This window comes from Mugil cephalus, chromosome 9 (assembly GCF_022458985.1).
Source record: "Mugil cephalus isolate CIBA_MC_2020 chromosome 9, CIBA_Mcephalus_1.1, whole genome shotgun sequence".
NCBI classification, from domain to species: Eukaryota; Metazoa; Chordata; class Actinopteri; order Mugiliformes; family Mugilidae; genus Mugil; species Mugil cephalus.
In genome coordinates this window covers 1,340,250-1,360,919 of record NC_061778.1, presented here as the reverse complement: position 1 = coordinate 1,360,919, position 20,670 = coordinate 1,340,250, and the positions used below count along the sequence as shown (strand labels likewise).

General features: G+C 41.2%; 1 protein-coding gene across 3 annotated transcripts in view; it reads left to right on the top strand.

The window, feature by feature from the left end:
* si:cabz01090165.1 (uncharacterized protein LOC100333421 homolog) overlaps nucleotides 1–13,679 on the top strand; it is a 295,771-nt gene extending 282,092 nt beyond the window's left edge. For 2 of the 3 annotated variants that reach the window (XM_047594880.1, XM_047594881.1), the window contains 3 exons: nucleotides 155–440; nucleotides 9,185–9,224; nucleotides 12,220–13,679. In XM_047594880.1, coding sequence (XP_047450836.1) covers nucleotides 155–273 — 119 coding nt within the window. In that variant the 3' untranslated portion in view covers nucleotides 274–440; nucleotides 9,185–9,224; nucleotides 12,220–13,679. The remainder of the gene's footprint in view (nucleotides 1–154; nucleotides 441–9,184; nucleotides 9,225–12,219) is intronic. The other variant, XM_047594882.1, reaches the window with a different exon arrangement.
* The last annotated feature ends 6,991 nt before the right edge of the window (nucleotides 13,680–20,670 follow it).

Sequence of the window (20,670 nt, the reverse complement as noted above, 5' to 3'; positions counted from 1 at the left end):
TATAATTCTATAAAATAGAGTAGAGATAGTCTTTGAAGTGGGGCGTCGTGGTCTAAGAACATTTGTGTTGTGACTGATATCTAGATGCTGGTGTGTCTGTATTAATATATTTATATATTTTTAACAGTCTGCCTCTTGTCTGTTTTTGTTCCAGGTGGGAGTAAAAACTGCCAGCCATCATCATCGTCAGAGGGGATGGGAGGAGCTTCTCTTCGAGGGACAACTGTAGTGGACTTAAACCCCACCCACGACGACGACACCATCTCCCAATAACACACAAGAAACTGTCACTCAGACCCACACCCACCGATCTCTTCGCCCAAAACCACTACACCACCTCCCTCCCTCCCCCCTCCCGACCCCACCCCTCCTTTTTTTTATTTGTTGCTGGTGCCTGGAGCCGAACTCCACCTCACGCCGAGGAGCCGCTCCTGTCGTTGGTGAGTAGCTGCAAGTACGACCAGTCCAATGTCAGATTAGCAGCACGTCACGCACGAGAAAGTATTTATATTTAAAACACTGTATTTTCAGCCTGAACCGTCAGTGTTTACATGGACACTAAATAAAAGACATTAAGTGAAAACTTTATTGGCAAAGTGGTTCTGCTGTTGTGCAGAATTAAATCTGCCACAAACAGAAGATTATTATTTTTTTATCCAACTTTATTGACAACTTGAATTGATAGAGCAGAAGAAAAATACTTGTCACCTGATGTTTGATGTTGACAGATTCATTCCAGACAGAGCAAACACTAGGCGGCGCTGTGTCTTTTTTTACCACCCGGGTGCATTTTTGGTTCTACTTCCTACTTTGCTTTCAAAAATGGCGACTGAAACTTTTGGTGAAATTTCACCAAAGACGAGTCGTGCAACTGCTGGAAGCTCCGAACCTCCTCAGCTTAACTTTTCCATCTGTTTCATCTTCATTGATCCACAAAATGAAGAAGCAGCTGGAAACATACTACTACCAAACTGACCAATCGCAGCTCTTATTACACGTACAGTACGTATTTCCTCTAATAGTGGCTGGTATTCCGTTAATAGCCAGGTCTCTGTGGTTTCTACAAACAGATAAAGAGAAAGAAAAAATAACCGTATATTGCGTCATTGTGGATGCACTAGTGTATGTTAATGTTTCAGCCAGTTACGGACGTAGTAACACACAAGTTCCATTAGATGGCAGTAGCTACTTTTGAGGTGCCACATGAACCCAAGTTTTCGACTAAACACTCGTACGTTTACATGCAACGGAGAAAATCCAATAACTGACAGGAACATGACTTCCTCCTCCACACTAGGTGGCGATATGTGTCAGTGGGTTAATATGGCCCCCATTCTGTTTCTCCTATAATAAACATGAGTCCAATAAGTCCGACGCGCTATCCACTGCGCCACAGATCCACGAGGCTCTCCACTCACCCGCAGAAGTCTGGTGGTTACATGAGGCATTTTCATTCTCATTATATCCTCGGGAATATCGTGTGATACCGATGTTACAGTCTCTTTGTTCACGGTTGAACCGCAGCAATGAATCTGCCAGAACTGACTGGTTATGAAATGTCTTTGAACCGGCTGGTTGAGGAAGAATATTTCACCTCTGGGAAACGACTCGTGTGTTTACGCTTCAGCCGTAAGAAGTGAAAATTTTGAAATGTGAAAATGAGGAGGAAGAGAGAGTAGGAGTTTCATTTAAAGACTGTTTGAAATTGAAAATCTGAAATAAAGAGGGGCTGGGGGAGAAAGTGATGGAGTTGAACCAGAAGTGAGTTGCTTGAGTAATGAACTAAGTTTGTTCAGCCTGCCGGGAAATGTTCACGTTCATGAACAGTCGCTCGCTGAGCTGCTGCAGGTGGAAGCTGCCGAATACGTTGCAAAGCTTCCTCTCACCAGCTAACGTTCAGTTAGTAATGACTTATTGTCTGATTAAGGGTCTGTGGGCTTTATATGAATCAATAAGTACGTGTACTGTGTTATTTGCCTTCTTGTAAGATGCATTATGTCACAGAGCTAACCAGGGGTCACAGTCACAACAGAAATACCCAGGAGGTTATTGCAGAAAGAGTTCATCACCCTCACAATATTCTACATTTCTGCATAAAAAGACTCAAAACATCAGCAGCTTTTCACTGAAGTCCAGATCGTGGACAAAGAGAAGCCGGACAAAGAGAACTCGTATGGTCGAGTGTCAGCATTTATTCCAAATGGTGAGAATGACTCAGAGCAGAGTTCTGTGTTGTGTTATTAGTGTCGCATAGTTACTGAGAAACTTAAATAAATACTGTCAACATGACTTCAACTTACAGAGCAACTCAGCTGCATCAAAAGGAATCAAACGGATAAATCCTGGTGTGAACACTGATCTGGTCTGAGTCCATATGACGAAGTGGTCTGGGACACGTCTGACCTTCCTTCCTTCCTTCCTTCCTTCCTTCCTTCCTTCCTTCCTTCCTTCCTTCCTTCCTTCTTTTCCTCCTTCCTTCCTTCCTTCCTTCCTTCCTTCCTTCCTTCCTCCTTCCTTCCTTCCTTCCTTCCTTCCTTCCTTCCTTCTTTTACTCTTTCCTTCCTTCCTTCCTTCCTTCCTTCCTTCCTTCCTTCCTTCCTTTACATCTTGTTTCTAAATCTGGATCATGTCTCCAAGTCTCCCTCCATGTGTCCCTGGTTCTGGTCCAGTGGTAGGTAGAGATCCATTAAAGTCAGCAGCTCACATAATATTCTACTGACCACATGGTGGCGCTGCATGCAGAGACTCTTTTTAATATTGACACAGGAACTTAAATAGCTGCATTTAGCTGCAGATCGACCAGATCAGCTCTATTATACTGAATGTAGCTTTGCTTTTTTGTTTTTGTTTTTTTACGTTTTTTATTTGACGATGAAAACAAACCATATCACACATTATTACACATTATTACACATTATTACCACCCTCCTCTTTCTCTCTGTTGCTGCCCGTATTCATGCGTTTGATTTTAATGAGTAGTTTTGTGTCGGCGCGTCCCTCTCGCTCTCTTCTCAGCTCCTTTCATTTCTGAGTTCAAGGTCTCTTTGTTTGTCTGTTATCCTTCACGTCGCCTTCTCTCTGTTTCCTCTGATATTTTTCTCTCTCCTAAATTGAGATGTATATCCTATTTTCGGATATCCTTCGAGGCTCTGGAGGATTTTCTCCTCCCCACACTATTTATGAGTTCCTTTTTCTTTTCTTTTTTATCTCCATAGGAATTGAAATATGAGTGATGTCCTGCTCATTGAATGAGCCGTGAGCCTCTCATGTCCCGTGTGTCTCAGTGACCTTTGTGTTCTCCCGTCAGTTAACAAGAAACATGACATGTGTTCTTTCATTGACCTTGTTCACTAACATTATTTCAGCATTTGGAGTTTTCTTCACTTTAAAGGTGCATTTAATCATTGTGCCTTAAGAGTGAGACTCAGAGGTCTTTGGCTTTGTCTCCTCTTGGCAGTGACATGCAGTTACTTAGTCGTTTGATCATCAAGTAGTAAATTCAGTGCAGTAAATATGTGGTCTGAGATACCAGAGCCGTATATTAGAGAGAGTCTGTCCAACTCAAACCATGGCGCCATGTTTGCTACATCAGAGGTTAGATTCTACAGTGTAACTCTATGGGGAGGATGTGCTATGTTTAAATAATCGTTTTATTTCCACCATTAACGGGCCTATAAATGTTATTGCCAACGTCTGTCAATATGTAAAAGGTCCTCACTTAAATATCCCAGGTCTACTTCCTTTAAATATCTTAATGAGCTGTAAAATGCTTTGTAGCCCAATCACCTCATCAGTCATGGAGCTGTGTTTACCATAAGTGACTATAATATGTAGGTATTAAATAAAAACTGTATAGATAAAGAATAAAGTTAGTAAAAACAGCATCACAGCAGAATGAGTTTGTGCAAAACCGCATTACTTTGTGCAATTCACACAGCTCCACCAGAGTTTAACAGTCTTACAGCTTCTGGGAAGAAGCACTGGAACATGCATGTACTGTACGATCCATGTAGCATATATACAGTAACAAGGCAAATCCTCTAAATAACTGACAACATCTGAACCTCCACCATGCAGAGTCTTCACTCATGAGTTACTACCACAAGAGGGCACTGTTCTAATGGCCTCTTCCCTTTAGCATGGAGAGAACTAAAATGTTGGGGTTTGGAGGACGTTTGTCTTTCCTGTTGAGTTCTCTGTTGCTCCTTAAGACCATAGACAGTATAAATATGGACGGCCGTGTCGGTACCAGATCTGCTCACCCCGAATGTCCGACGCTTCCAGGTCCATTCGGCTTCTAGATGACGTCAACTACATCTTCAGCCTGTTTTACTGGCTCTATTCTGGAGATCTGGGAGATCGGTTCTCGGTTAGACGTCACGAGTTTAATTTGTTTTTCACAAAATGTTTGGAAGAAGTAGCTCAATAAAGTTTTTATTTATAATTTTAAATTTTGCACAAAACACAAAAAATGCAATGACAGCACATTATTCATAAAAAAAGTAATAATATGTCAAAATAATTTGAGTTCAATCAATGTATTTGTATATTAGGAGTTAAAGGATTTAAGAAGTTTTATCCTGAAAAGGGTTTTATAAAAACACAACTTTTATCAATGTATCCAAAGAACGAAAGGACAAAACATAACCGATAAGTTGCTCTGCCTCGATAACAACCGCTAACTGCTAACCTCTCTTCTCTTTCTTGTAACTGGTGGAGGTAGAGCAGAGCGTAGTATTAATGAAATAACCACGTGAGTGAGTCTGGATGAAGCCGTGAGACGTCCACATTTATACAGTCTATGCTGAAAAAAAACAACAAAACGTTTGTCTTCTCAGCCTCGTGCTTTCAGAAATAGTCGACCAGATTTCAGATCATCTCTCTACAGCTTCCTCTTTCCTTCTGTCTTCCTTTTGTTTTGTTTTTGTCCTCCTCCTCCTGGCCCTTTCTTTTCTCCGTTCATCATCCACTTTCCACCCATCCCGCTATTCTCCTATGATATTACATCCTCTGTTCATCCACCCATCATAATGTCCCTTCTTCCCTCCGTCTAATAATGCACCTCCCATCTACAAACACACATTTCAACCATGTATACACACACACAAACATGAAACACCCATTTTTTCTTTTTCTTTTTTTTTTAAGGAAGTAATCTCAGAGGCTTCTGTCGGCCCTTAGGCCATTTGTTGTGGGTTTAATATTTCCCACACACACGGACACACACGGACACACACAGACACACACGGACACACACAGACACACACGGACCTCCTTCCTCTCCAAACCAAACCAATCGAGCTGGTGTTTGTTGGTCAGCTTGACTCACCGCTCGCTGAAATACCATCAGCATCTCTGCACAAACGAATACAGCCTCTGTAACACCAAATGAATTGTGTGCGCATTTACATGCAAAACCTTTTGTTCTGCTCTCACATCACGGTTTATGTCTGCTTTTCTTTTCTTTATGACGCTCCATCAGAGCTCAAGGATCTTGGCCTGAAGCATGAAACAGGAAGTATAGACTTAATTAATCAATAGGTCCTTCAATGAAAATCAGCGCTTTAACCTTGGTAACATATGGGTTTTTTTCTATGTGGAGAAAATAAGACTATTTCCACCTTGAAAATGAAAAATAAATAAAAAATACAGATTTAGACAATCAGAGTTTTAACGAAGCTGAAGAACCTGCTTGGCTGAGGTTAGATATGACAGCACATCTAGAAGTTTAACTTAAATGATATATAACTGTTCAGTCATCCAGAACAAGGTTTATTTTCATAGTCAAAGCTCAAATCCCATGTTATTTTTTTACCATTATATTCAAATAGACAAAGCTTAAACCAAGGCAGCTGGACTTGTTGGGTTTCTTGAAGAGGTTTCATCCAAGTCTTTGGTTCTAAAACTGGCTGGTATCCAAGTAATGACAGGTTTGTGTTTCTGTAATGACCGGTTTGCAGTATTCCAGGTCAGGATTTAAGTCAAAACTTTAAAAAAATAAAGGCAAATGGACTTGTAGAGTTTCTAGAAGATGTTTCATCCAAATATTCAGGTCTAAATGTGGCTGATGGAGGACTTGGGATTAAAACAGGAACACGAGAAACTCACTTGACTAGAGTCTGTTAGCGGCCGACGGCTAGATACTCCCCTGTCATTGGTTCACCTACACCTGAAGGACAAATGGTGGGTTCCATTTACCTCGGAGGGTGGAAGTCAGCACTGGGAACGACGTCACAGTTATCGGCCTTCCAGCTACAGAAGTCTGAAAACAAGATGGCCGCCTCCATGAAAGCTCCTTCCATGTCCAAATGTGACTTGTTGGAAACTTGGTGTGTTTAATATTTACAGTTTTTGGGTGCAGAGTGTTATTAAAGTTTCTTTTTTTTTTTTAATTCTTGATATTAACAAATGTTAAATATAATGTTAAACTAAATTTAGGTTGTTTAAGTTGGAACAGATAATTTAAACCAACCGAAACACTATTAATCCCAGTTTGCCACAATGGTGTTTGACTCTGTTTTGGTTTTACCAGGCCGTTGTTTTTATCATTGTTTTAATCTACCATCCAGTCTTAACAACTGTCCCCGACTGTCAGAGCCTCTGACTGACTTTTCATCGGAGAAAGAAGATGATAGATGAGTATCTAGTCTAGACTCTAGTGAAGCAAGGTTCTGATGGGTAACACCCACTGATGTTGATGTTTAAACCGCAACTCCTCTGCTGGTCCTTTAGAACTGATGACTTGAATGAAACATCTTCAAAAAAAAACCCCATCAAGTCCAGTTGCTTCCTTTCCTTTTGTGTTTTTTGGATAATGACCAGATACTTACGTGTGACTGGAGGAATCTGTTCTGATCTAGTGTTTCTTCGCTCCAGAGTGGAGTCTCCAGCCATTAGTTGGTTGTTAGAGGAACATCTGAAGGCTTTTAGATAAACCATGACCTAGAAACTGTCTAAGAACCTTCACACGCCTACTACCGCCACGTTTCTGGACACACACGAGTGGAATGGGTGAATTAGTCCAGTGTTTCCAGCCTCCCGTTGTGTAGCTTCACACTCGAGCTGCAGGCGAGCGGAGGGGGAGGTGGGTGGAGGTGCAAGTGGAGGCAAATTTCCATATTCAGAGATCCCTGCACGCTTAATGATGTAAAGGTGTAGTTGGTACATTTTAAGACGTCAATAGATTCGTTTTCTGGAAGAAAAAATAAATCTGAACGTAATCTTGACCCAGCAGGTCATCGTATCCCTCCCAGGTATCTCCATGTGTTTTTATTGACAGACCCTTCCCCTTGTAGTCAACACTTTCCCATGACCATATATTTTAGTTTCAACCTTTCCACCATTTTTTTTTTAAGATATTTCTCTTTTCACCGAGGAGCTGTGAGCCATACAGCGATCCAAAACAAGTACCCACACTGCACAGAAATGCATGTATTAGTTCAACCTGCATGCAGTCCCACCACCTCGCCTCACGACTCCCACAAACCAGAGAAACAGAGAGAGCAGAGAAATAGAGGCAGATATAATCGCAGGGCGCTCGGCAAAACCCACGAGGCATCAGGGCATCATTCAGTTTGCTTTTATTATCCAGGCCTGGCACCGAGCAGCAGGATGGCACAGTGACTAAACTGTTTGGGACCCACAGAGCCCCCCCACCCCGCTCCATTACCCCCAGCCCCACCTGAGGCCAGAACTTAGCCACTCTGCAGAGTCACAGTGACACCTAGTGGCCACGGTGGACATGGACATTTTTGAATTTATTTATTTATTTATTTTTATTCTTATTATTTTTACCTCTGTTGTATCTTGGGAAAATAGGAGCATCCTGTCATTCACATTCATGCATTCACGCATTTGCTCGGCCATTGATCGGCTCTGCAGCTCAGTCATCGTTGACTCATTTCTTCTATATTAAAAATCAAAAACAGAAATTTCTCTTATATGTGCATTTACCACATTTAAAAACTTTGTTCCAGCTTCTTGGCCAGAAGTGCACACTCCCGTGGGCAGGATGACCTATCAGCATTCAAACACGAATAGTTTTCCAGAAAATAACAAACTCTCAGAGACATTTTTACACAAAAACTTTATTTAAATTCCTCGTCTGTAAAAAGTCAAAAAGATCACCTCCCCCTAAAAAGCAGTCGTGTTGTGTTTCTGGTGAACACATGACTCAAACCCTTTCACTAAAATAAAACAAAGTCATTGTAGTGTGCGTCTGAGGAACCCAACGAACATGGAGAGGGAGCAGGAAGGCAGATTGTGTTGGTGAAGGAGAGAGACGTCCAAAGAAAGAAAGAAAGAAAGAAAGAAAGAAAGAAGAGAGACAGACAGAAGGGAGGATTATGGACTTGGTATATTTAGTTTTGGAGACAGAGGAGGAAAAGAAAACAAACACGCGAAAAGAAATAAAGAGAAACAGCCAACCAACCAGAGAGAAGAGGTACAGATGAGTCACTGAGCCCCGAGACAGTTATTGACGAGAGAGAATAGATGGAGGGATAAAGAGAGATGGAGAGAAAATGAAAACTCCAGGATGAGGTGGGGGGAGGAGGAGGAGGAGGAGGAGGAGGAGGAGGAGGAGGAGGAGATTGGAACGTGAAGTGGATGAGGAGAAGTCTGCAAATAGAAAAGCTGAGCACAGATTTACAGCTGGCTCAGGAATAAAGACGACTTGTCTCCATCATTAATCTGTTACTCACTGATTTAATATTTCTGAGATTAACCACTTCCTTTCTTTTTTTTAAGGAAAGTTTAACACATTATAACTATTATCTCAGATTTTATAGTCGTCAAATTCTAGTTTGGATCCATAAAAGTCAGATGTCGGATCACAGATAATCGATCAGTTTGGGATCTAGTGAATTTAGAGGCAGGTCAACACCTTGAATGAATGAATGAATGAACGAATGAACAAATGAACGAATGAACGAATGAACGAATGAATGAATGAATGAATACCAGGTCCAAACGTTTTCCAGCAGAACACTGAACTGTCACATGATGGTTTAAATGTTATTCACCTGTCCTGTCAATGGTCATAATGTTGTGGCTGATCGGTGTATGTCTAGCTTTAAAGATCATTTGTCAAAACGAGTGTTTTTACACTAAAAACAAGTGTCTCAAATCACGGATCATGGATGCATCTCTTCCTCCTTCCTCTTATTTTCTGTCTGTCTTTCAGATTTACTTAAACTCAGCTGGAGGGAGGAGAGGCGGGAGAGGTGAGAGCAAACGCACACCAACAAACACACACAACAATGTACACAGGTGAGAGGGTGACCCCACCAGACACCCACCCACTGAGGATCCCACAGAACGTCCTGAGTGGAAACACGACATGCATGCTTTAACAGAGGAGGAGGGGAAAAAGGAGGATGAGAAGGAGGTGGGGGGGAGGTGGAGTGTGTCTCTGCCTCTAAGTGCTTCATAAATACGTCCTCGCCTTCGTAAACAGCATTACTCCTCTTTATGTAACAGCCTGAGCTCCCACACTATGCAGATTGGTGTCGCTCCATTATGTAAGCCTCCTCCTTCTCCTCCTCCTCTTCCTCCCTTCTTCTCCATCACTTCCTCCTCACCCTTCTCCTTCTCTCATTAACACTTCTTCACTCCGTCCCTTGTATTTCTTTCTGCAGCTGCTCTCTCCTTTCTTCCTCTCTCTATTTTTACTTTTCTTTTTCCTCCACCGCTCATTCACACTCCTCTTCTGTTTACTCCTCTTCTCCATCACTTCCTCTTCTCGTTTCTTTGTCTCTCATTAACACCTTTTGACTCCAGCCCTTTTCTATTCTCCGTTCCATCCCTCCCTCCGTTCTCTATTTTTACTCTTTTAATTTCCTCTCCTCTTCTTTCTTGCTTTTCTCTTTCTTGTTTTCTCCTCTTCTTCCCCCGTGTCCTCTTTCTGTTCTCTCCTCCTTGTATTCCTTCACTTTTCTCTCTCCTTTCCCACTGTGGGATAAATAAAAGATTATTCTCTTTTCTTTGTGGTTTCGTTTTATTTGATCTTTCTCTTCTTGTCTTTTTGTTTTTCCTCCTCTTTTTTTTTTTACCATACCCTCCTTCTTCCTCCTTTTTCCCTCTTTGCTCCTCCTCTTCTCTCAGTTCTCTCCATTCATTCTGTCCAGAGTTCATCTCCTCAGCCACTTCCACTCACATCTTAGATTTCACTCGTTCGAATTGTGAATTCAGGATGTTTGTTGTCATGTGACTTTCTTTGAGTCTCTCTCACTAACTTTACTAAATAATCAAAAAAAAACAACAGGGAAATCCTCAAAGTAAAGAAAGTATTTAAACTCCAGGTGTCATGTTTTATTATTTGTGCACAACTGACTCAGTTGTGTTGACGTCAAAACTTGAACTTATTTAAAACTTGAGGTTTTGATTTTTGTGTCCATCAAACATTTCTCTAAACCTCTCTGACCTTTTCTCTAGAAAACTCTGCAGTTTGCTCGGTGCTGTACTACTCCTTATTATTGTTCTTTCAACAAATTAACAATTAAAATATTATAAATTGATTTGCTTTGCATTTAAATGACACATTTACAAAGTTGAATGAAATGTCTCATTTCCTTTTTTATTTTATTTTTTTACTCTCTCTTTAAATGATTCATTATTTGCTCTTGCACGTGTTCCTTTCTCTTTTTTAAACAGTCTTTACTATAATTGGCCTTCTCGCTACCATCTATCGCCCCCTGTTGGCAGCATCACAGCTGAACAGCTTCCTTAACGTAATTTCCCCATGCACCTTTATCTGCTTTACTGTAGTCACCAGACAATAGACTGTTGTTTCAAGTACCAGCACGAAAGAGGCCGTGGGTGAGAAGGGGGGAGTTTCAAAAGTCGAGCACTGGCAGGAACCAGGCTTTAAATCCTGGATTCTCAGCAGCCACTGAGTCATCGGCGCTGATGAACAACCTTCCAGACCCCTGCAGATACTGTGGGCTGCTTTTTTTTGAGTCTGCTCAAAGTGGGTGAGGGTTGGTGCACGGTGTTTCTTTTGTCCATAAATTGGGACGTCTCGAGTGTGTAGGATCACAAGCACATATTCAAGTCGACAAATAAAAAGAGAGAGCTCCACATGAGGCACACGCTGACTTAGAAGGAAGAAAAGAACAACGGGACGTCTTCCAGGCGCCACCACGAGTCCTGTTAATGATAAAAAAAGAGCAAAATATACCGTGGGGGTGCAGTCTTTATTTAAGCTTGATTCATTCGTCACATTTCATTTGGATCAACATTTCTTTTGCATGTTTCCTTGTCCACAAGAATTAGAAATATGACATGATGTATCTTTCAAAGACAGATGAACAACATCTAAATGGGTTCATTATAACTAGTTCTTCACAATATTTGTAGAACAGAATGTCTCTGTTGTCAATGTGTCGTCCATTCGGTGCACAAGTTGAATGAAATATAATATAATAGATGCTGTATCATGCTATATATATACGTGTGTGTGTGTGTGTGTGTGTGTGTGTGTGGTTATATGTTTATATATGTATACATGTTACCAGGCGCTCACACTGTGGAATAATCTTCCTCCGATGTCCGACAGGCTTCAAACCATTTACTGTTGTGTATGATTGTTAGGTTTGCTCACTCTTTTAAATCTTTTAAAGCTCTTTTAAATCTTTTATATCTCTTGTAAATTCTTTAAAGCTCTTTCAAATTTTTTAAAGCTTTTTTTTTCAAATCTTTTTAGGCTCTTTCAATTCCTTTAAAGCTCTTATAAATATTTTTTTAAGTTTTTTTAAATCCTTTAAATCTCTTTTAAATCTCTTGCAAATTTTTTAAGGCTCTTTTAAATATTTTAAAGTTCTTTTAAATCCTTTAAATTTCTGAGAATCTCTGAATTTAAATTGATGCTCTGTCTTAAATGTATGTTGTGTTGCACTAATATTGTGTAAAAATGTTATTATTATTATTATAGATGCCAAAACTTTATTATTACAGAATCCCTCAATGAACATGAATTCATTAGTTTTAGACGTGTTTAACAAACCAACAGCTGTCGGATAGCAGCAGTTTTCCACTCTGTTAGTTGCGCTGATGTTTGTGATGTTTGAGTTATGCTGCTATCTGAGCTGTAATGATAGAATGATAAGACAGACAAGAAATCCCCCTTGGAGTTGTTAATATTGTAAGAATAAACTGCAGGGGAGATGTGCCAGTTTAAAAGCTTGAAAACAAAACTTGAAAACCTCTTGTCTCCTTCAGGTGTCTCGTGGTTTCATCTTCGTCGTGATCTTCAGGTATTGACCCGCAGACACACCTGACCCTCTGACACAGAGAAGGGTCCTGCAGCCGGAGGAGGAGGACGTCCATCCTACCTGCTGATATGCAAACGTCTCCGCTGCAGGGACGGACATGTTGGACACAGGCCAGGATCTGGATTCGTATTCGGTGCTTAACTGGGTCTCGAAATCCTTGGATCAGAGGAAAAAGCTTCTTCTTCTTCTTCTTCTTCTTCTTCCTCCTCCTCCTCCTCCTCCTCTCTGGAGGATGAACCCAGAGATGTGACGGGGGCTCTAACGGGTGTCTGCAGGATTTAGTCTCTGCATTTTGACAGTTTGAATCTGTACGGACCCTGAATTCTGCTCAGGGACTACGCTGAACGGATTACTGCGGATGTTGGGTGGGGGGGAACCCGTCTCGGATGTGTTTTTTTCTGGTCGGTGGCGTCGCTTTTCTCTTTCCCCAGCATACAGTCACATGCCAAAGGATTACAACAGTATCATCGGGACTTTATGCAGACTTGTGAAAGCACACTCCTCTTTCTTGTTATAATTATTATTCCTCAGCAGACGAAGAGAAACGATTACATGTTGGGCCTTGGAAGGAAAATACGAGCACACTGTCTTGTCTCAAAAGCATCAAACTAAACGGTGAACTTCTCTGGCACTTTAATCACATGTCTTCATCTCATCTCCTTCTCTCTATCTCTATCTCTGTCAGTCTTTCTTTCTCATGCTCATGCAAACTGAATAGTATATTCTCCAGTATTACCAGTTTCTCTCAACTCTTCTGGCTGTGGATGACTTAGATAATGTTGAAATAATCCGTGTGTTTGCGTCCATGGTGGATTGGTTCTCTCTGTGTCGGAGTATTGAAAAAAAATACAAAAAAAAAAACAAAACAGAAACAACAACAACAAAAAAAGACAACAACAAACACAAAACCTTGGTGTCCCGAGGACGGAGCCCTGATGAGCACCAGCGGGATTTGATTCAACGCCAAAACTTAAAGCACACATGTCCATCTCTACACGATGGGGAATCTGTTTGACTCTGGAAAGCAGCTGCACGCTTGCAGAACACGAGTGTACGCGACTGCATGTGTTCCTGCGACTAAAAGCTGGCGCTCGTTACTGCGCTACTGCAGTTTTTTAAAAGATGGCCAGCAGAACTCATGCTGTCCCGTCCCCTCCTTCCTCCTCACTGCCCCCCCTCCCCCCTTTTATGCTGTTTGACAGTGTCTGTGTTTGTATGTGACATACACCTTACAGTCTTCGATGGTTTGATACCCATGATTTACTTTGAATATAACGAAACGAATGACCACAATAAGGAGAAGAAGAAGAAAAAAAAATGACGACATGCGAAATGGGGATTTTATGCTTTCATAGATACAATTATGTGGATTTATAATGAAATAAAAAGGTATTTTTCTTGGATAAACTGATGTGGTGTTATTCAGATTTCAGGAAAACAAATGGCGCCTCTTTTGTTTTTCTAGAGGAATTAAAACAAATGATTTCTCCAGGGTTAGAGGAAAGACTCAAGGGTTTATCTATAGAAGTCAGGTGGGTCTCAAACTCCTGCAGTCCCAGTTACATCAGGGAGTAACTTTTAGACTTTTATGCAAACGTTTACCTAGATCAATAGTCAATTATTACCAAGGTGCAACATCCTGGACTGAAAAATTAAGCAAAAATCCAGGTACCCAAAAGTACAGCTATTCCAAGCGTGCGCACAGTTTTAGTGAGAGTTGTGGACATAACTGAGACATAAGCTAGAACTAAACAGAACTTGCACTTCTTTTCCTTAAGAAATGTCCCATTGTTCATTGCATGTTTTCTAAAAGTGCAGTTCACTGAATGCAAACATTTTCATGATGTACTTATTTGCTCTAAAACAAAGGGAAATATTTGGAGTTGAATTGTTATTTATAAGCTAATAGGCTATTGTGTTACTGGTCCGGCCCCCTTGAGATCAAACTGGACTGAATGTGACCCCTGTACTAAAATGAATTATGTATAAAAAGTGGACGCCACGACAACTCTTCTAAAGTGAACCTAAAGCAAGTACAAGCTCTGCCCACCTCCATGATAGTGGGTGGGACCAGGGCTGCTTTCTGCCATCTTAGTAAATACAATGCTGACTTATGCTCAAGCTTAGATTTTTCCCGAAGCTTTGTTATTACTAAAGAATAAAAGAAATTAATTTTTTTGGATTGAAAAATAAAAATCAAGTTTTTTTTTTTATAGTTTTCATTTCTGGTTTAAAGAGAAAACTTGAAAAAAATGCACTGACTGAACTCTCTGATAGAAATGGTCGAGGCCTTTTCAAGGAATCTTTTCTCAGTAATAATTTTATTAGGTATAAATCCAAAGCCCAGCTCATATCAACATGTCCTGTCATGTTTTAAACAAACGCAGTTACCTCACAGGGTTCCCCAGAGGTTAGCTCGTCCCTGGGTAATATTTTTTCTTTTTTTTTTGTCCCTGTGGTGTCAAATAGAGCTTTAATAGTTGGTAATAAGGCTTGTGAGCAGATGCTGTGCTATAAATGCCACGGTGGGTGTTTGTGAAGCGCTAAAGCAGAATAATCTAAATAATTATTGTACTGATTGACGTGAATTTGTTCTCAGCTGCCCATGGTCACCAGAGGATTAATGCCCCCAGGAATTGTAGATCCATCCTGGATTTCATTATATGACAAATTCAACTCTATGTCGGAATGATTTGATTGGCCTGGAGCATAATAATGATCAGTTCCCAACAGAGCGACTCCAGAACAAATCCAAGTCTGTTCTCAGTTGTCTTTTTTTGTTTGAGGATCTCAACAAAAATTAAAATGGAATATGATAGATTGTAAATATATGTAACTTTGTCCTCATCCACAGACGCACTGCGAGTTAGACGACAAAGATGGTGAGTCAGCTAAACTCAGCTCATAATAAACAAAAGGCTTAAAAAGATGACACTTCATATCCAAAGTGAGTCCAGAACAAATCTTCCAGCTCCTATTTCTCTCCTCCAACACAAATCACAGTTGTTTTCTCCTGGACTCTGGCTTTGGCTGCCCTGGAAATATATGACAGCAAACATGTCATAGATTATAAAAACAGAAGCAAATAAATCCCTTTTGTCTTGTGAGTGAACATCTGATGAGTGATACGTACAGTCTCTTAGAGTAGCAGCAGATGGCAGTGACAGATAGAGTCATTCCCAGCAGGAGGACGACGAGTCTGATGATCAGATCTGTTACAGAGGCTGAAACACGTTGACAATGATCAGTCCTCTGGCATGCACACTCTTTAATTTACTGAACAGCTCATCATTACATTGCTTTTATTCAGTGTTAGGATCATGCCACTGTTAATTTAGTTTTAGTTTTTTTCTGCGATTACTATGAAGTTAAAGAAGTCTCATATTTTACTAGTTGATGTTTTACATGAAGTTATGACCATGTGTCAAAATGAACACTGGTCCAAACACTTGCTAGCTTTTATTTGCTTTGTATTCAGGTTCCTACTGGCTGATCTTATTGAGTTACCTCCGACTCTGAGGTAGATGGTCTGACTCTTAGAGGAGAAGTCCTGGGAGAAAACGAGATGATAAATGCAGCTGTAGCTGCCTTGGTGGCTGCGGTCCATCGAAGGGAAGCGGAAATGGGCAGAGTGATTGACAGCTGGTAGGGAGTAGCTGAGTGCTGCATCGGAGGCAGTGAACAGGAGCTGGAAGTAACCTCCCTGGTCCTGGGCTGGCATGTAGCACATGATGCTGAAGCTGGAGCCAAGGAGCACCTGAAGCTCCCGCTGGTCCACACTGAAGACCTCCATACTGTTGGCTAAGGTGACGATTGTTGGCTGATGTAGCAGTTCTGTGAAGGAACAGGGAGAGGGTCAGCTGAAGGAGCAGAGGAATGAAATGAGTTCAGTCACTGCACAGCAGGAAAACAACAGCAGATCAGGAACCTAACACACAACCGATGACACTAATAAATTCTACTAGACTTGACTTTTTAGCACCAACTCCAACACGAGCCAGAGAACAGGTAGAAACGACCACAGGGACGTAGGTTTACATTTAGAACTGCAGCTCCTGTGATGTCTGTGATGTAATGGTATTTTGTTGATATGATGATGTCAGAGACAGTGGAATTCTGGGTAGTTCAGGGTTACCTCAGGTATGACATGTGGCCCCACCTGTAACATGCCACCTTGACTTCATACAGTAAATGTTCTAAAGACTAGATATACAGTGTGTTATTTTAGAACAAAGAACCCACATAGATAACACAACATTACTGCACTGGTCCACCGCATGTTAGTTGCATTTCTGGTTACGGAGCTTGACGCTATCAAGCTTCGACTACGTCAGCTAACGGCTGCTAGCGACTGGGGACGTCAGGGCCGCGGGGGAAGATGACGTCAGGACTGCGGCGGACGAGACCGGAAGATGTCAGACAGACCGCTGCCGGCTTCCACCATGAAATCTCCACACTCCTTCGACTTCTACAAGCCCCATGAGTGGCAGAAGTGGATACAGAGGTTCGAGCACTTCAGACTGGCAAGTAACCTGAATGAGTCACCGGAGGCTAATCAAGTTAACAGCTAGTTCACTACACGGGAGACGAGGCTGACAACGTGCTATGGGTGTTAGATTTAACCAGAGAGCAACGATAGCAGTACACTGGAACAAGGAGGATTCGGGTTAAGTAACATTTATTGAATAATTATTAGTAATTTCTACACAACAAAAATGGCTAGATGCAGTTTGAAATCAAACTGAATTCAACAAATTTGCATACACTATTAATTCAATCCTACACGATTTTGTTGAATAAAAAGCTCTGATAGAATGAGCAGATTTTAATATATTTTTTTCAGGAATACCAAATACGGTGAAAATTGATTAATTTTACTCATTTGGAGATATTTGGTTTTAATCACACTTGCGCCGAGTGCATTTTTGCGTGGTCATCGTCACCTGGAGGAGCTGCTGTCCCCATCTTGCCACAGGTAAGATCATTTTAAATATTACTGTTGAAAAAATTATTTCTGAACAAGTCGCTGTAGTAGTTGACTAGTGTTTTTCTTTACAACAGCACTTCAAACCTCAACTGTACTGTGCTGTAAGTCTGAATGAAACTGTTGGCTGTCATTACGGTAAAAGCGTGTAAAAAAAGTGTGTTCACTTTGAAGTTCAGAACCATAATAAAAAAGAAATGGAAATGTAAAGTGTGGTGCACTCATTTTAAGTGGAAATAGTCAGTGGAATCAATGAGTTTCCTGGTTGTTACTATCTGAACCACAACGAACATAGCGAAATTTGTATTTAAAATGCTTTCATTTTGAATCAGTAGTTACAGGCTTTTACAGTAATGGTTGGTATAGAGATTTACAGATGAGACTAGATAGACCGTTTTTTAAGATGTGGAGGTGGGTTTGACTGCAGTCCTTTACTGTCTCCATTCACAGCCCAGTGAAGTATTTCAGTGTTTATTAAGATAATTTATTGTACACGATTTACCGCCAAAAACAATCACCATCCCGTAAAAAAGCAAAAGAAAAAAACATCCCCACGATGAGAATCTGTAATCTTGCGATAAATGCGGAAAATGCCAGTTGGTTACCTAGGTACGCGGGTAGTACTCCACGCAATGCATTATGAGCCACAAAGACCATTTTTAGGATTAAAAATTGTTTGATTACGTTCGTATTCAATTCACAAATCTACCAGTGTATGTGTGTGTGTGTATATATCTATACAATAGAATATTATTTTGTCTTTCAGCCCCAGGATGACAACAAACTCACTCCCGCGCTCTTTCGTTCCAAGTGTGGAACTGCAGGTTCGAGGTTGCAGGATGTCCTCCTCAAGGTATTCTGTAAGTTTAGTAAGTTTTTTGTTGTGCTAATTGTTTTTTTCTCAGTCATAAAATGCTAAAATATACATATGGGGGACAGGTATTCCAAAGAGGGGACTGTCCCCATAAATTGGGGATATCTGGTGACCTTATACTAGTAGCAGAGCTAAAGTTTGCCTCGCTACAATCAGTTATGGTGCCGTTAAAAAACGTAGATATTTTGGCCTGTTGTTCAGGCCGTGTCTCTCTCTGTCTGCATTATACTAATTATTAATAATAATAATATAATGGTAGGGGAAATACTGATAACATAGTTGCAATAGTTTGTATACACTCATTTGGCAGCAGGTTGATGTCAAGCACCTGGTAGGTATCTCATCTCATCTTATAGTACCACTAAGGTTGTGGGGGCTGCTGGAGTCTATCCCAGCTGTCGTCGGGTGAGAGGACAGGACAGGTCGCCAGCCTATCGCAGGGCTAACACAGAGACAAATAACCATTCACACTCACATTCACACCTAGGGTCAATTTAGAATCACTAATTAACCTAATAAGCATGTCTTTGGAGTTGGGAGGAAACGTCGTCTTAAGATGATGACCATACTGGATGTAAGCTGCTATTGTGTGCATTTTCTTTTACATATGTTATTTTATTGAAATAATTATTTTTTGCATTTGAGGTTCTGAGGAACCTTCCAAGTGACCAGAGATGCTTTAATTTGGTGCTTGATGGTTTAAATGGGAGAATCTACAGACCAACTCTTGAAAGAATATGATGTAAGTTAATCAATTGGTGGTCCAAGCTCAAAGGTTTTCAAACCTCCAACACTAATACTCACTTCACACTTTACTGGTTAGTGGTAAAAGACCATATTTCTGGCCATCTCTTAACAATTCATACACTGATTTAGTTGTTCCAGAGAGCAGAGGGATATACAGCGTGTCACATGATCTAGCAAGAGTGAAACATCAGAGGGTCCCGAGATCGGTTATCATGGTACTGGGTGTGAAAGTCCTGACTGGTTTGGATAATCTTCCAAGGGCTTGTGCCGTGCTTGTTGGATTGGCATATATATCCAGTGGACCTTCCTATCCCAAGGAGCTTGGCGTGGAATGCCACAACTGTGGTAAATGGGGCTACAAAATTAGATGTCACAAGGGTTACTACAGAGACACTCTCATACAAAGAGAAAAATACCACAGAGAAGTTAATTGTAATGAAAGATCTACAGGTAGCGCAGTGGAACAGAGCGGCTTCACTATGGCTAAAGTTGGTGGCTAGGCTAGACAGCATAAGCTTACACCTAGACACAGTGAAAATTGCTTACCCAAGGCTCTGCAATCGTCATGGCCGGGTTCAGAAGCCCTACACTATAAAACTCAAACCTGATGCTAAACCATTCTCACTGAAGGTACCACAACGGGTGCCACTACCTCTAATGGGTAAAGTTAAAACAGAGTTAGATAGGATGGAGAGTCTAGGGGTCATTAGTACAGCTCACGGACTGGTGCTGCAGCATGATCATAGCCCCAAAGAAGGTCCGAATACATATAGACATGACGACCCTAAATGACTCAGTGTGCAGGGAAACATTTATTCTTCCCTGAGTTGACCAGACTCTTGGCATGCTAACTGATGCACAGTTTGTTTTTTTACCAGATTAGATACAAACATGGGATTCCAGAAAATTCCTTTGGCCAAAGAATCAGCGCTCCTTACCACCTTCATCACATCATTTGAGCGTTATCACTTCAACAGCTTTCCCTTTGGCATTTCCCAGCATTTCCAGAGCATTTCCAGAACATGATAGTGACAGCAGGCCTTGAAGGGGTTGTCTGTCACATGGGTGACCTCTTCATATGGGGGACCACAAAGGAGCAGCATGATGACAGGATGCATGCAGTGTTACAGCGAGCAGAGAAAACAGGAGTCACTCTCAACCTGAACAAGTGCGAATTTGGAAAGAAAGAGGCGAAAGAGGCACTTCCGGTTGTATTTTTTTTTTGTTTTTGTTTTTTTAGTAGATATATCCTCTGGTTGCGCTTTCAACACAGAAGGGATCCTGAGGAAGTGCCACCAGAGGATGTACCTACTAAGGAAACTGAACTCTTTTTCTGTAGGTAAGAACATCTTGCTGACATTCTACTACACAGTCATTTAAAGTGTTAGTGTAATTTTCTCCATATGCTGCTGGTATCACTCCATAACCGCACAGGACAGGAACCGCCCGCATAACATTGTCAAGGTGTGACGATTACTGGACTTCCTGCTTGCCACCTGAGCACTGTGTACGAGCAGCAGGCTAGCGGCCTGGCTCACCGAATTCTCAAGGACTCAACCCATGCTCTGTTTCCAGCATTTGAGCTGCTGCCATCTGGTCGCAGGTTCCGATGTCCGGCCTGTAAGACCCAGAGGAGGAGAGTAACCTTTGTTCCCAACGTTATTCTCCTCCTGAACTCTAAGTTACAATGACTTAAGTCTTCTTGTGCTACACTCAAGTGCAATATCACATGTCCTCATGTACAATATTGCAATGTCACTTTAACTACAATGTCACTTTAATTTTATCCACGC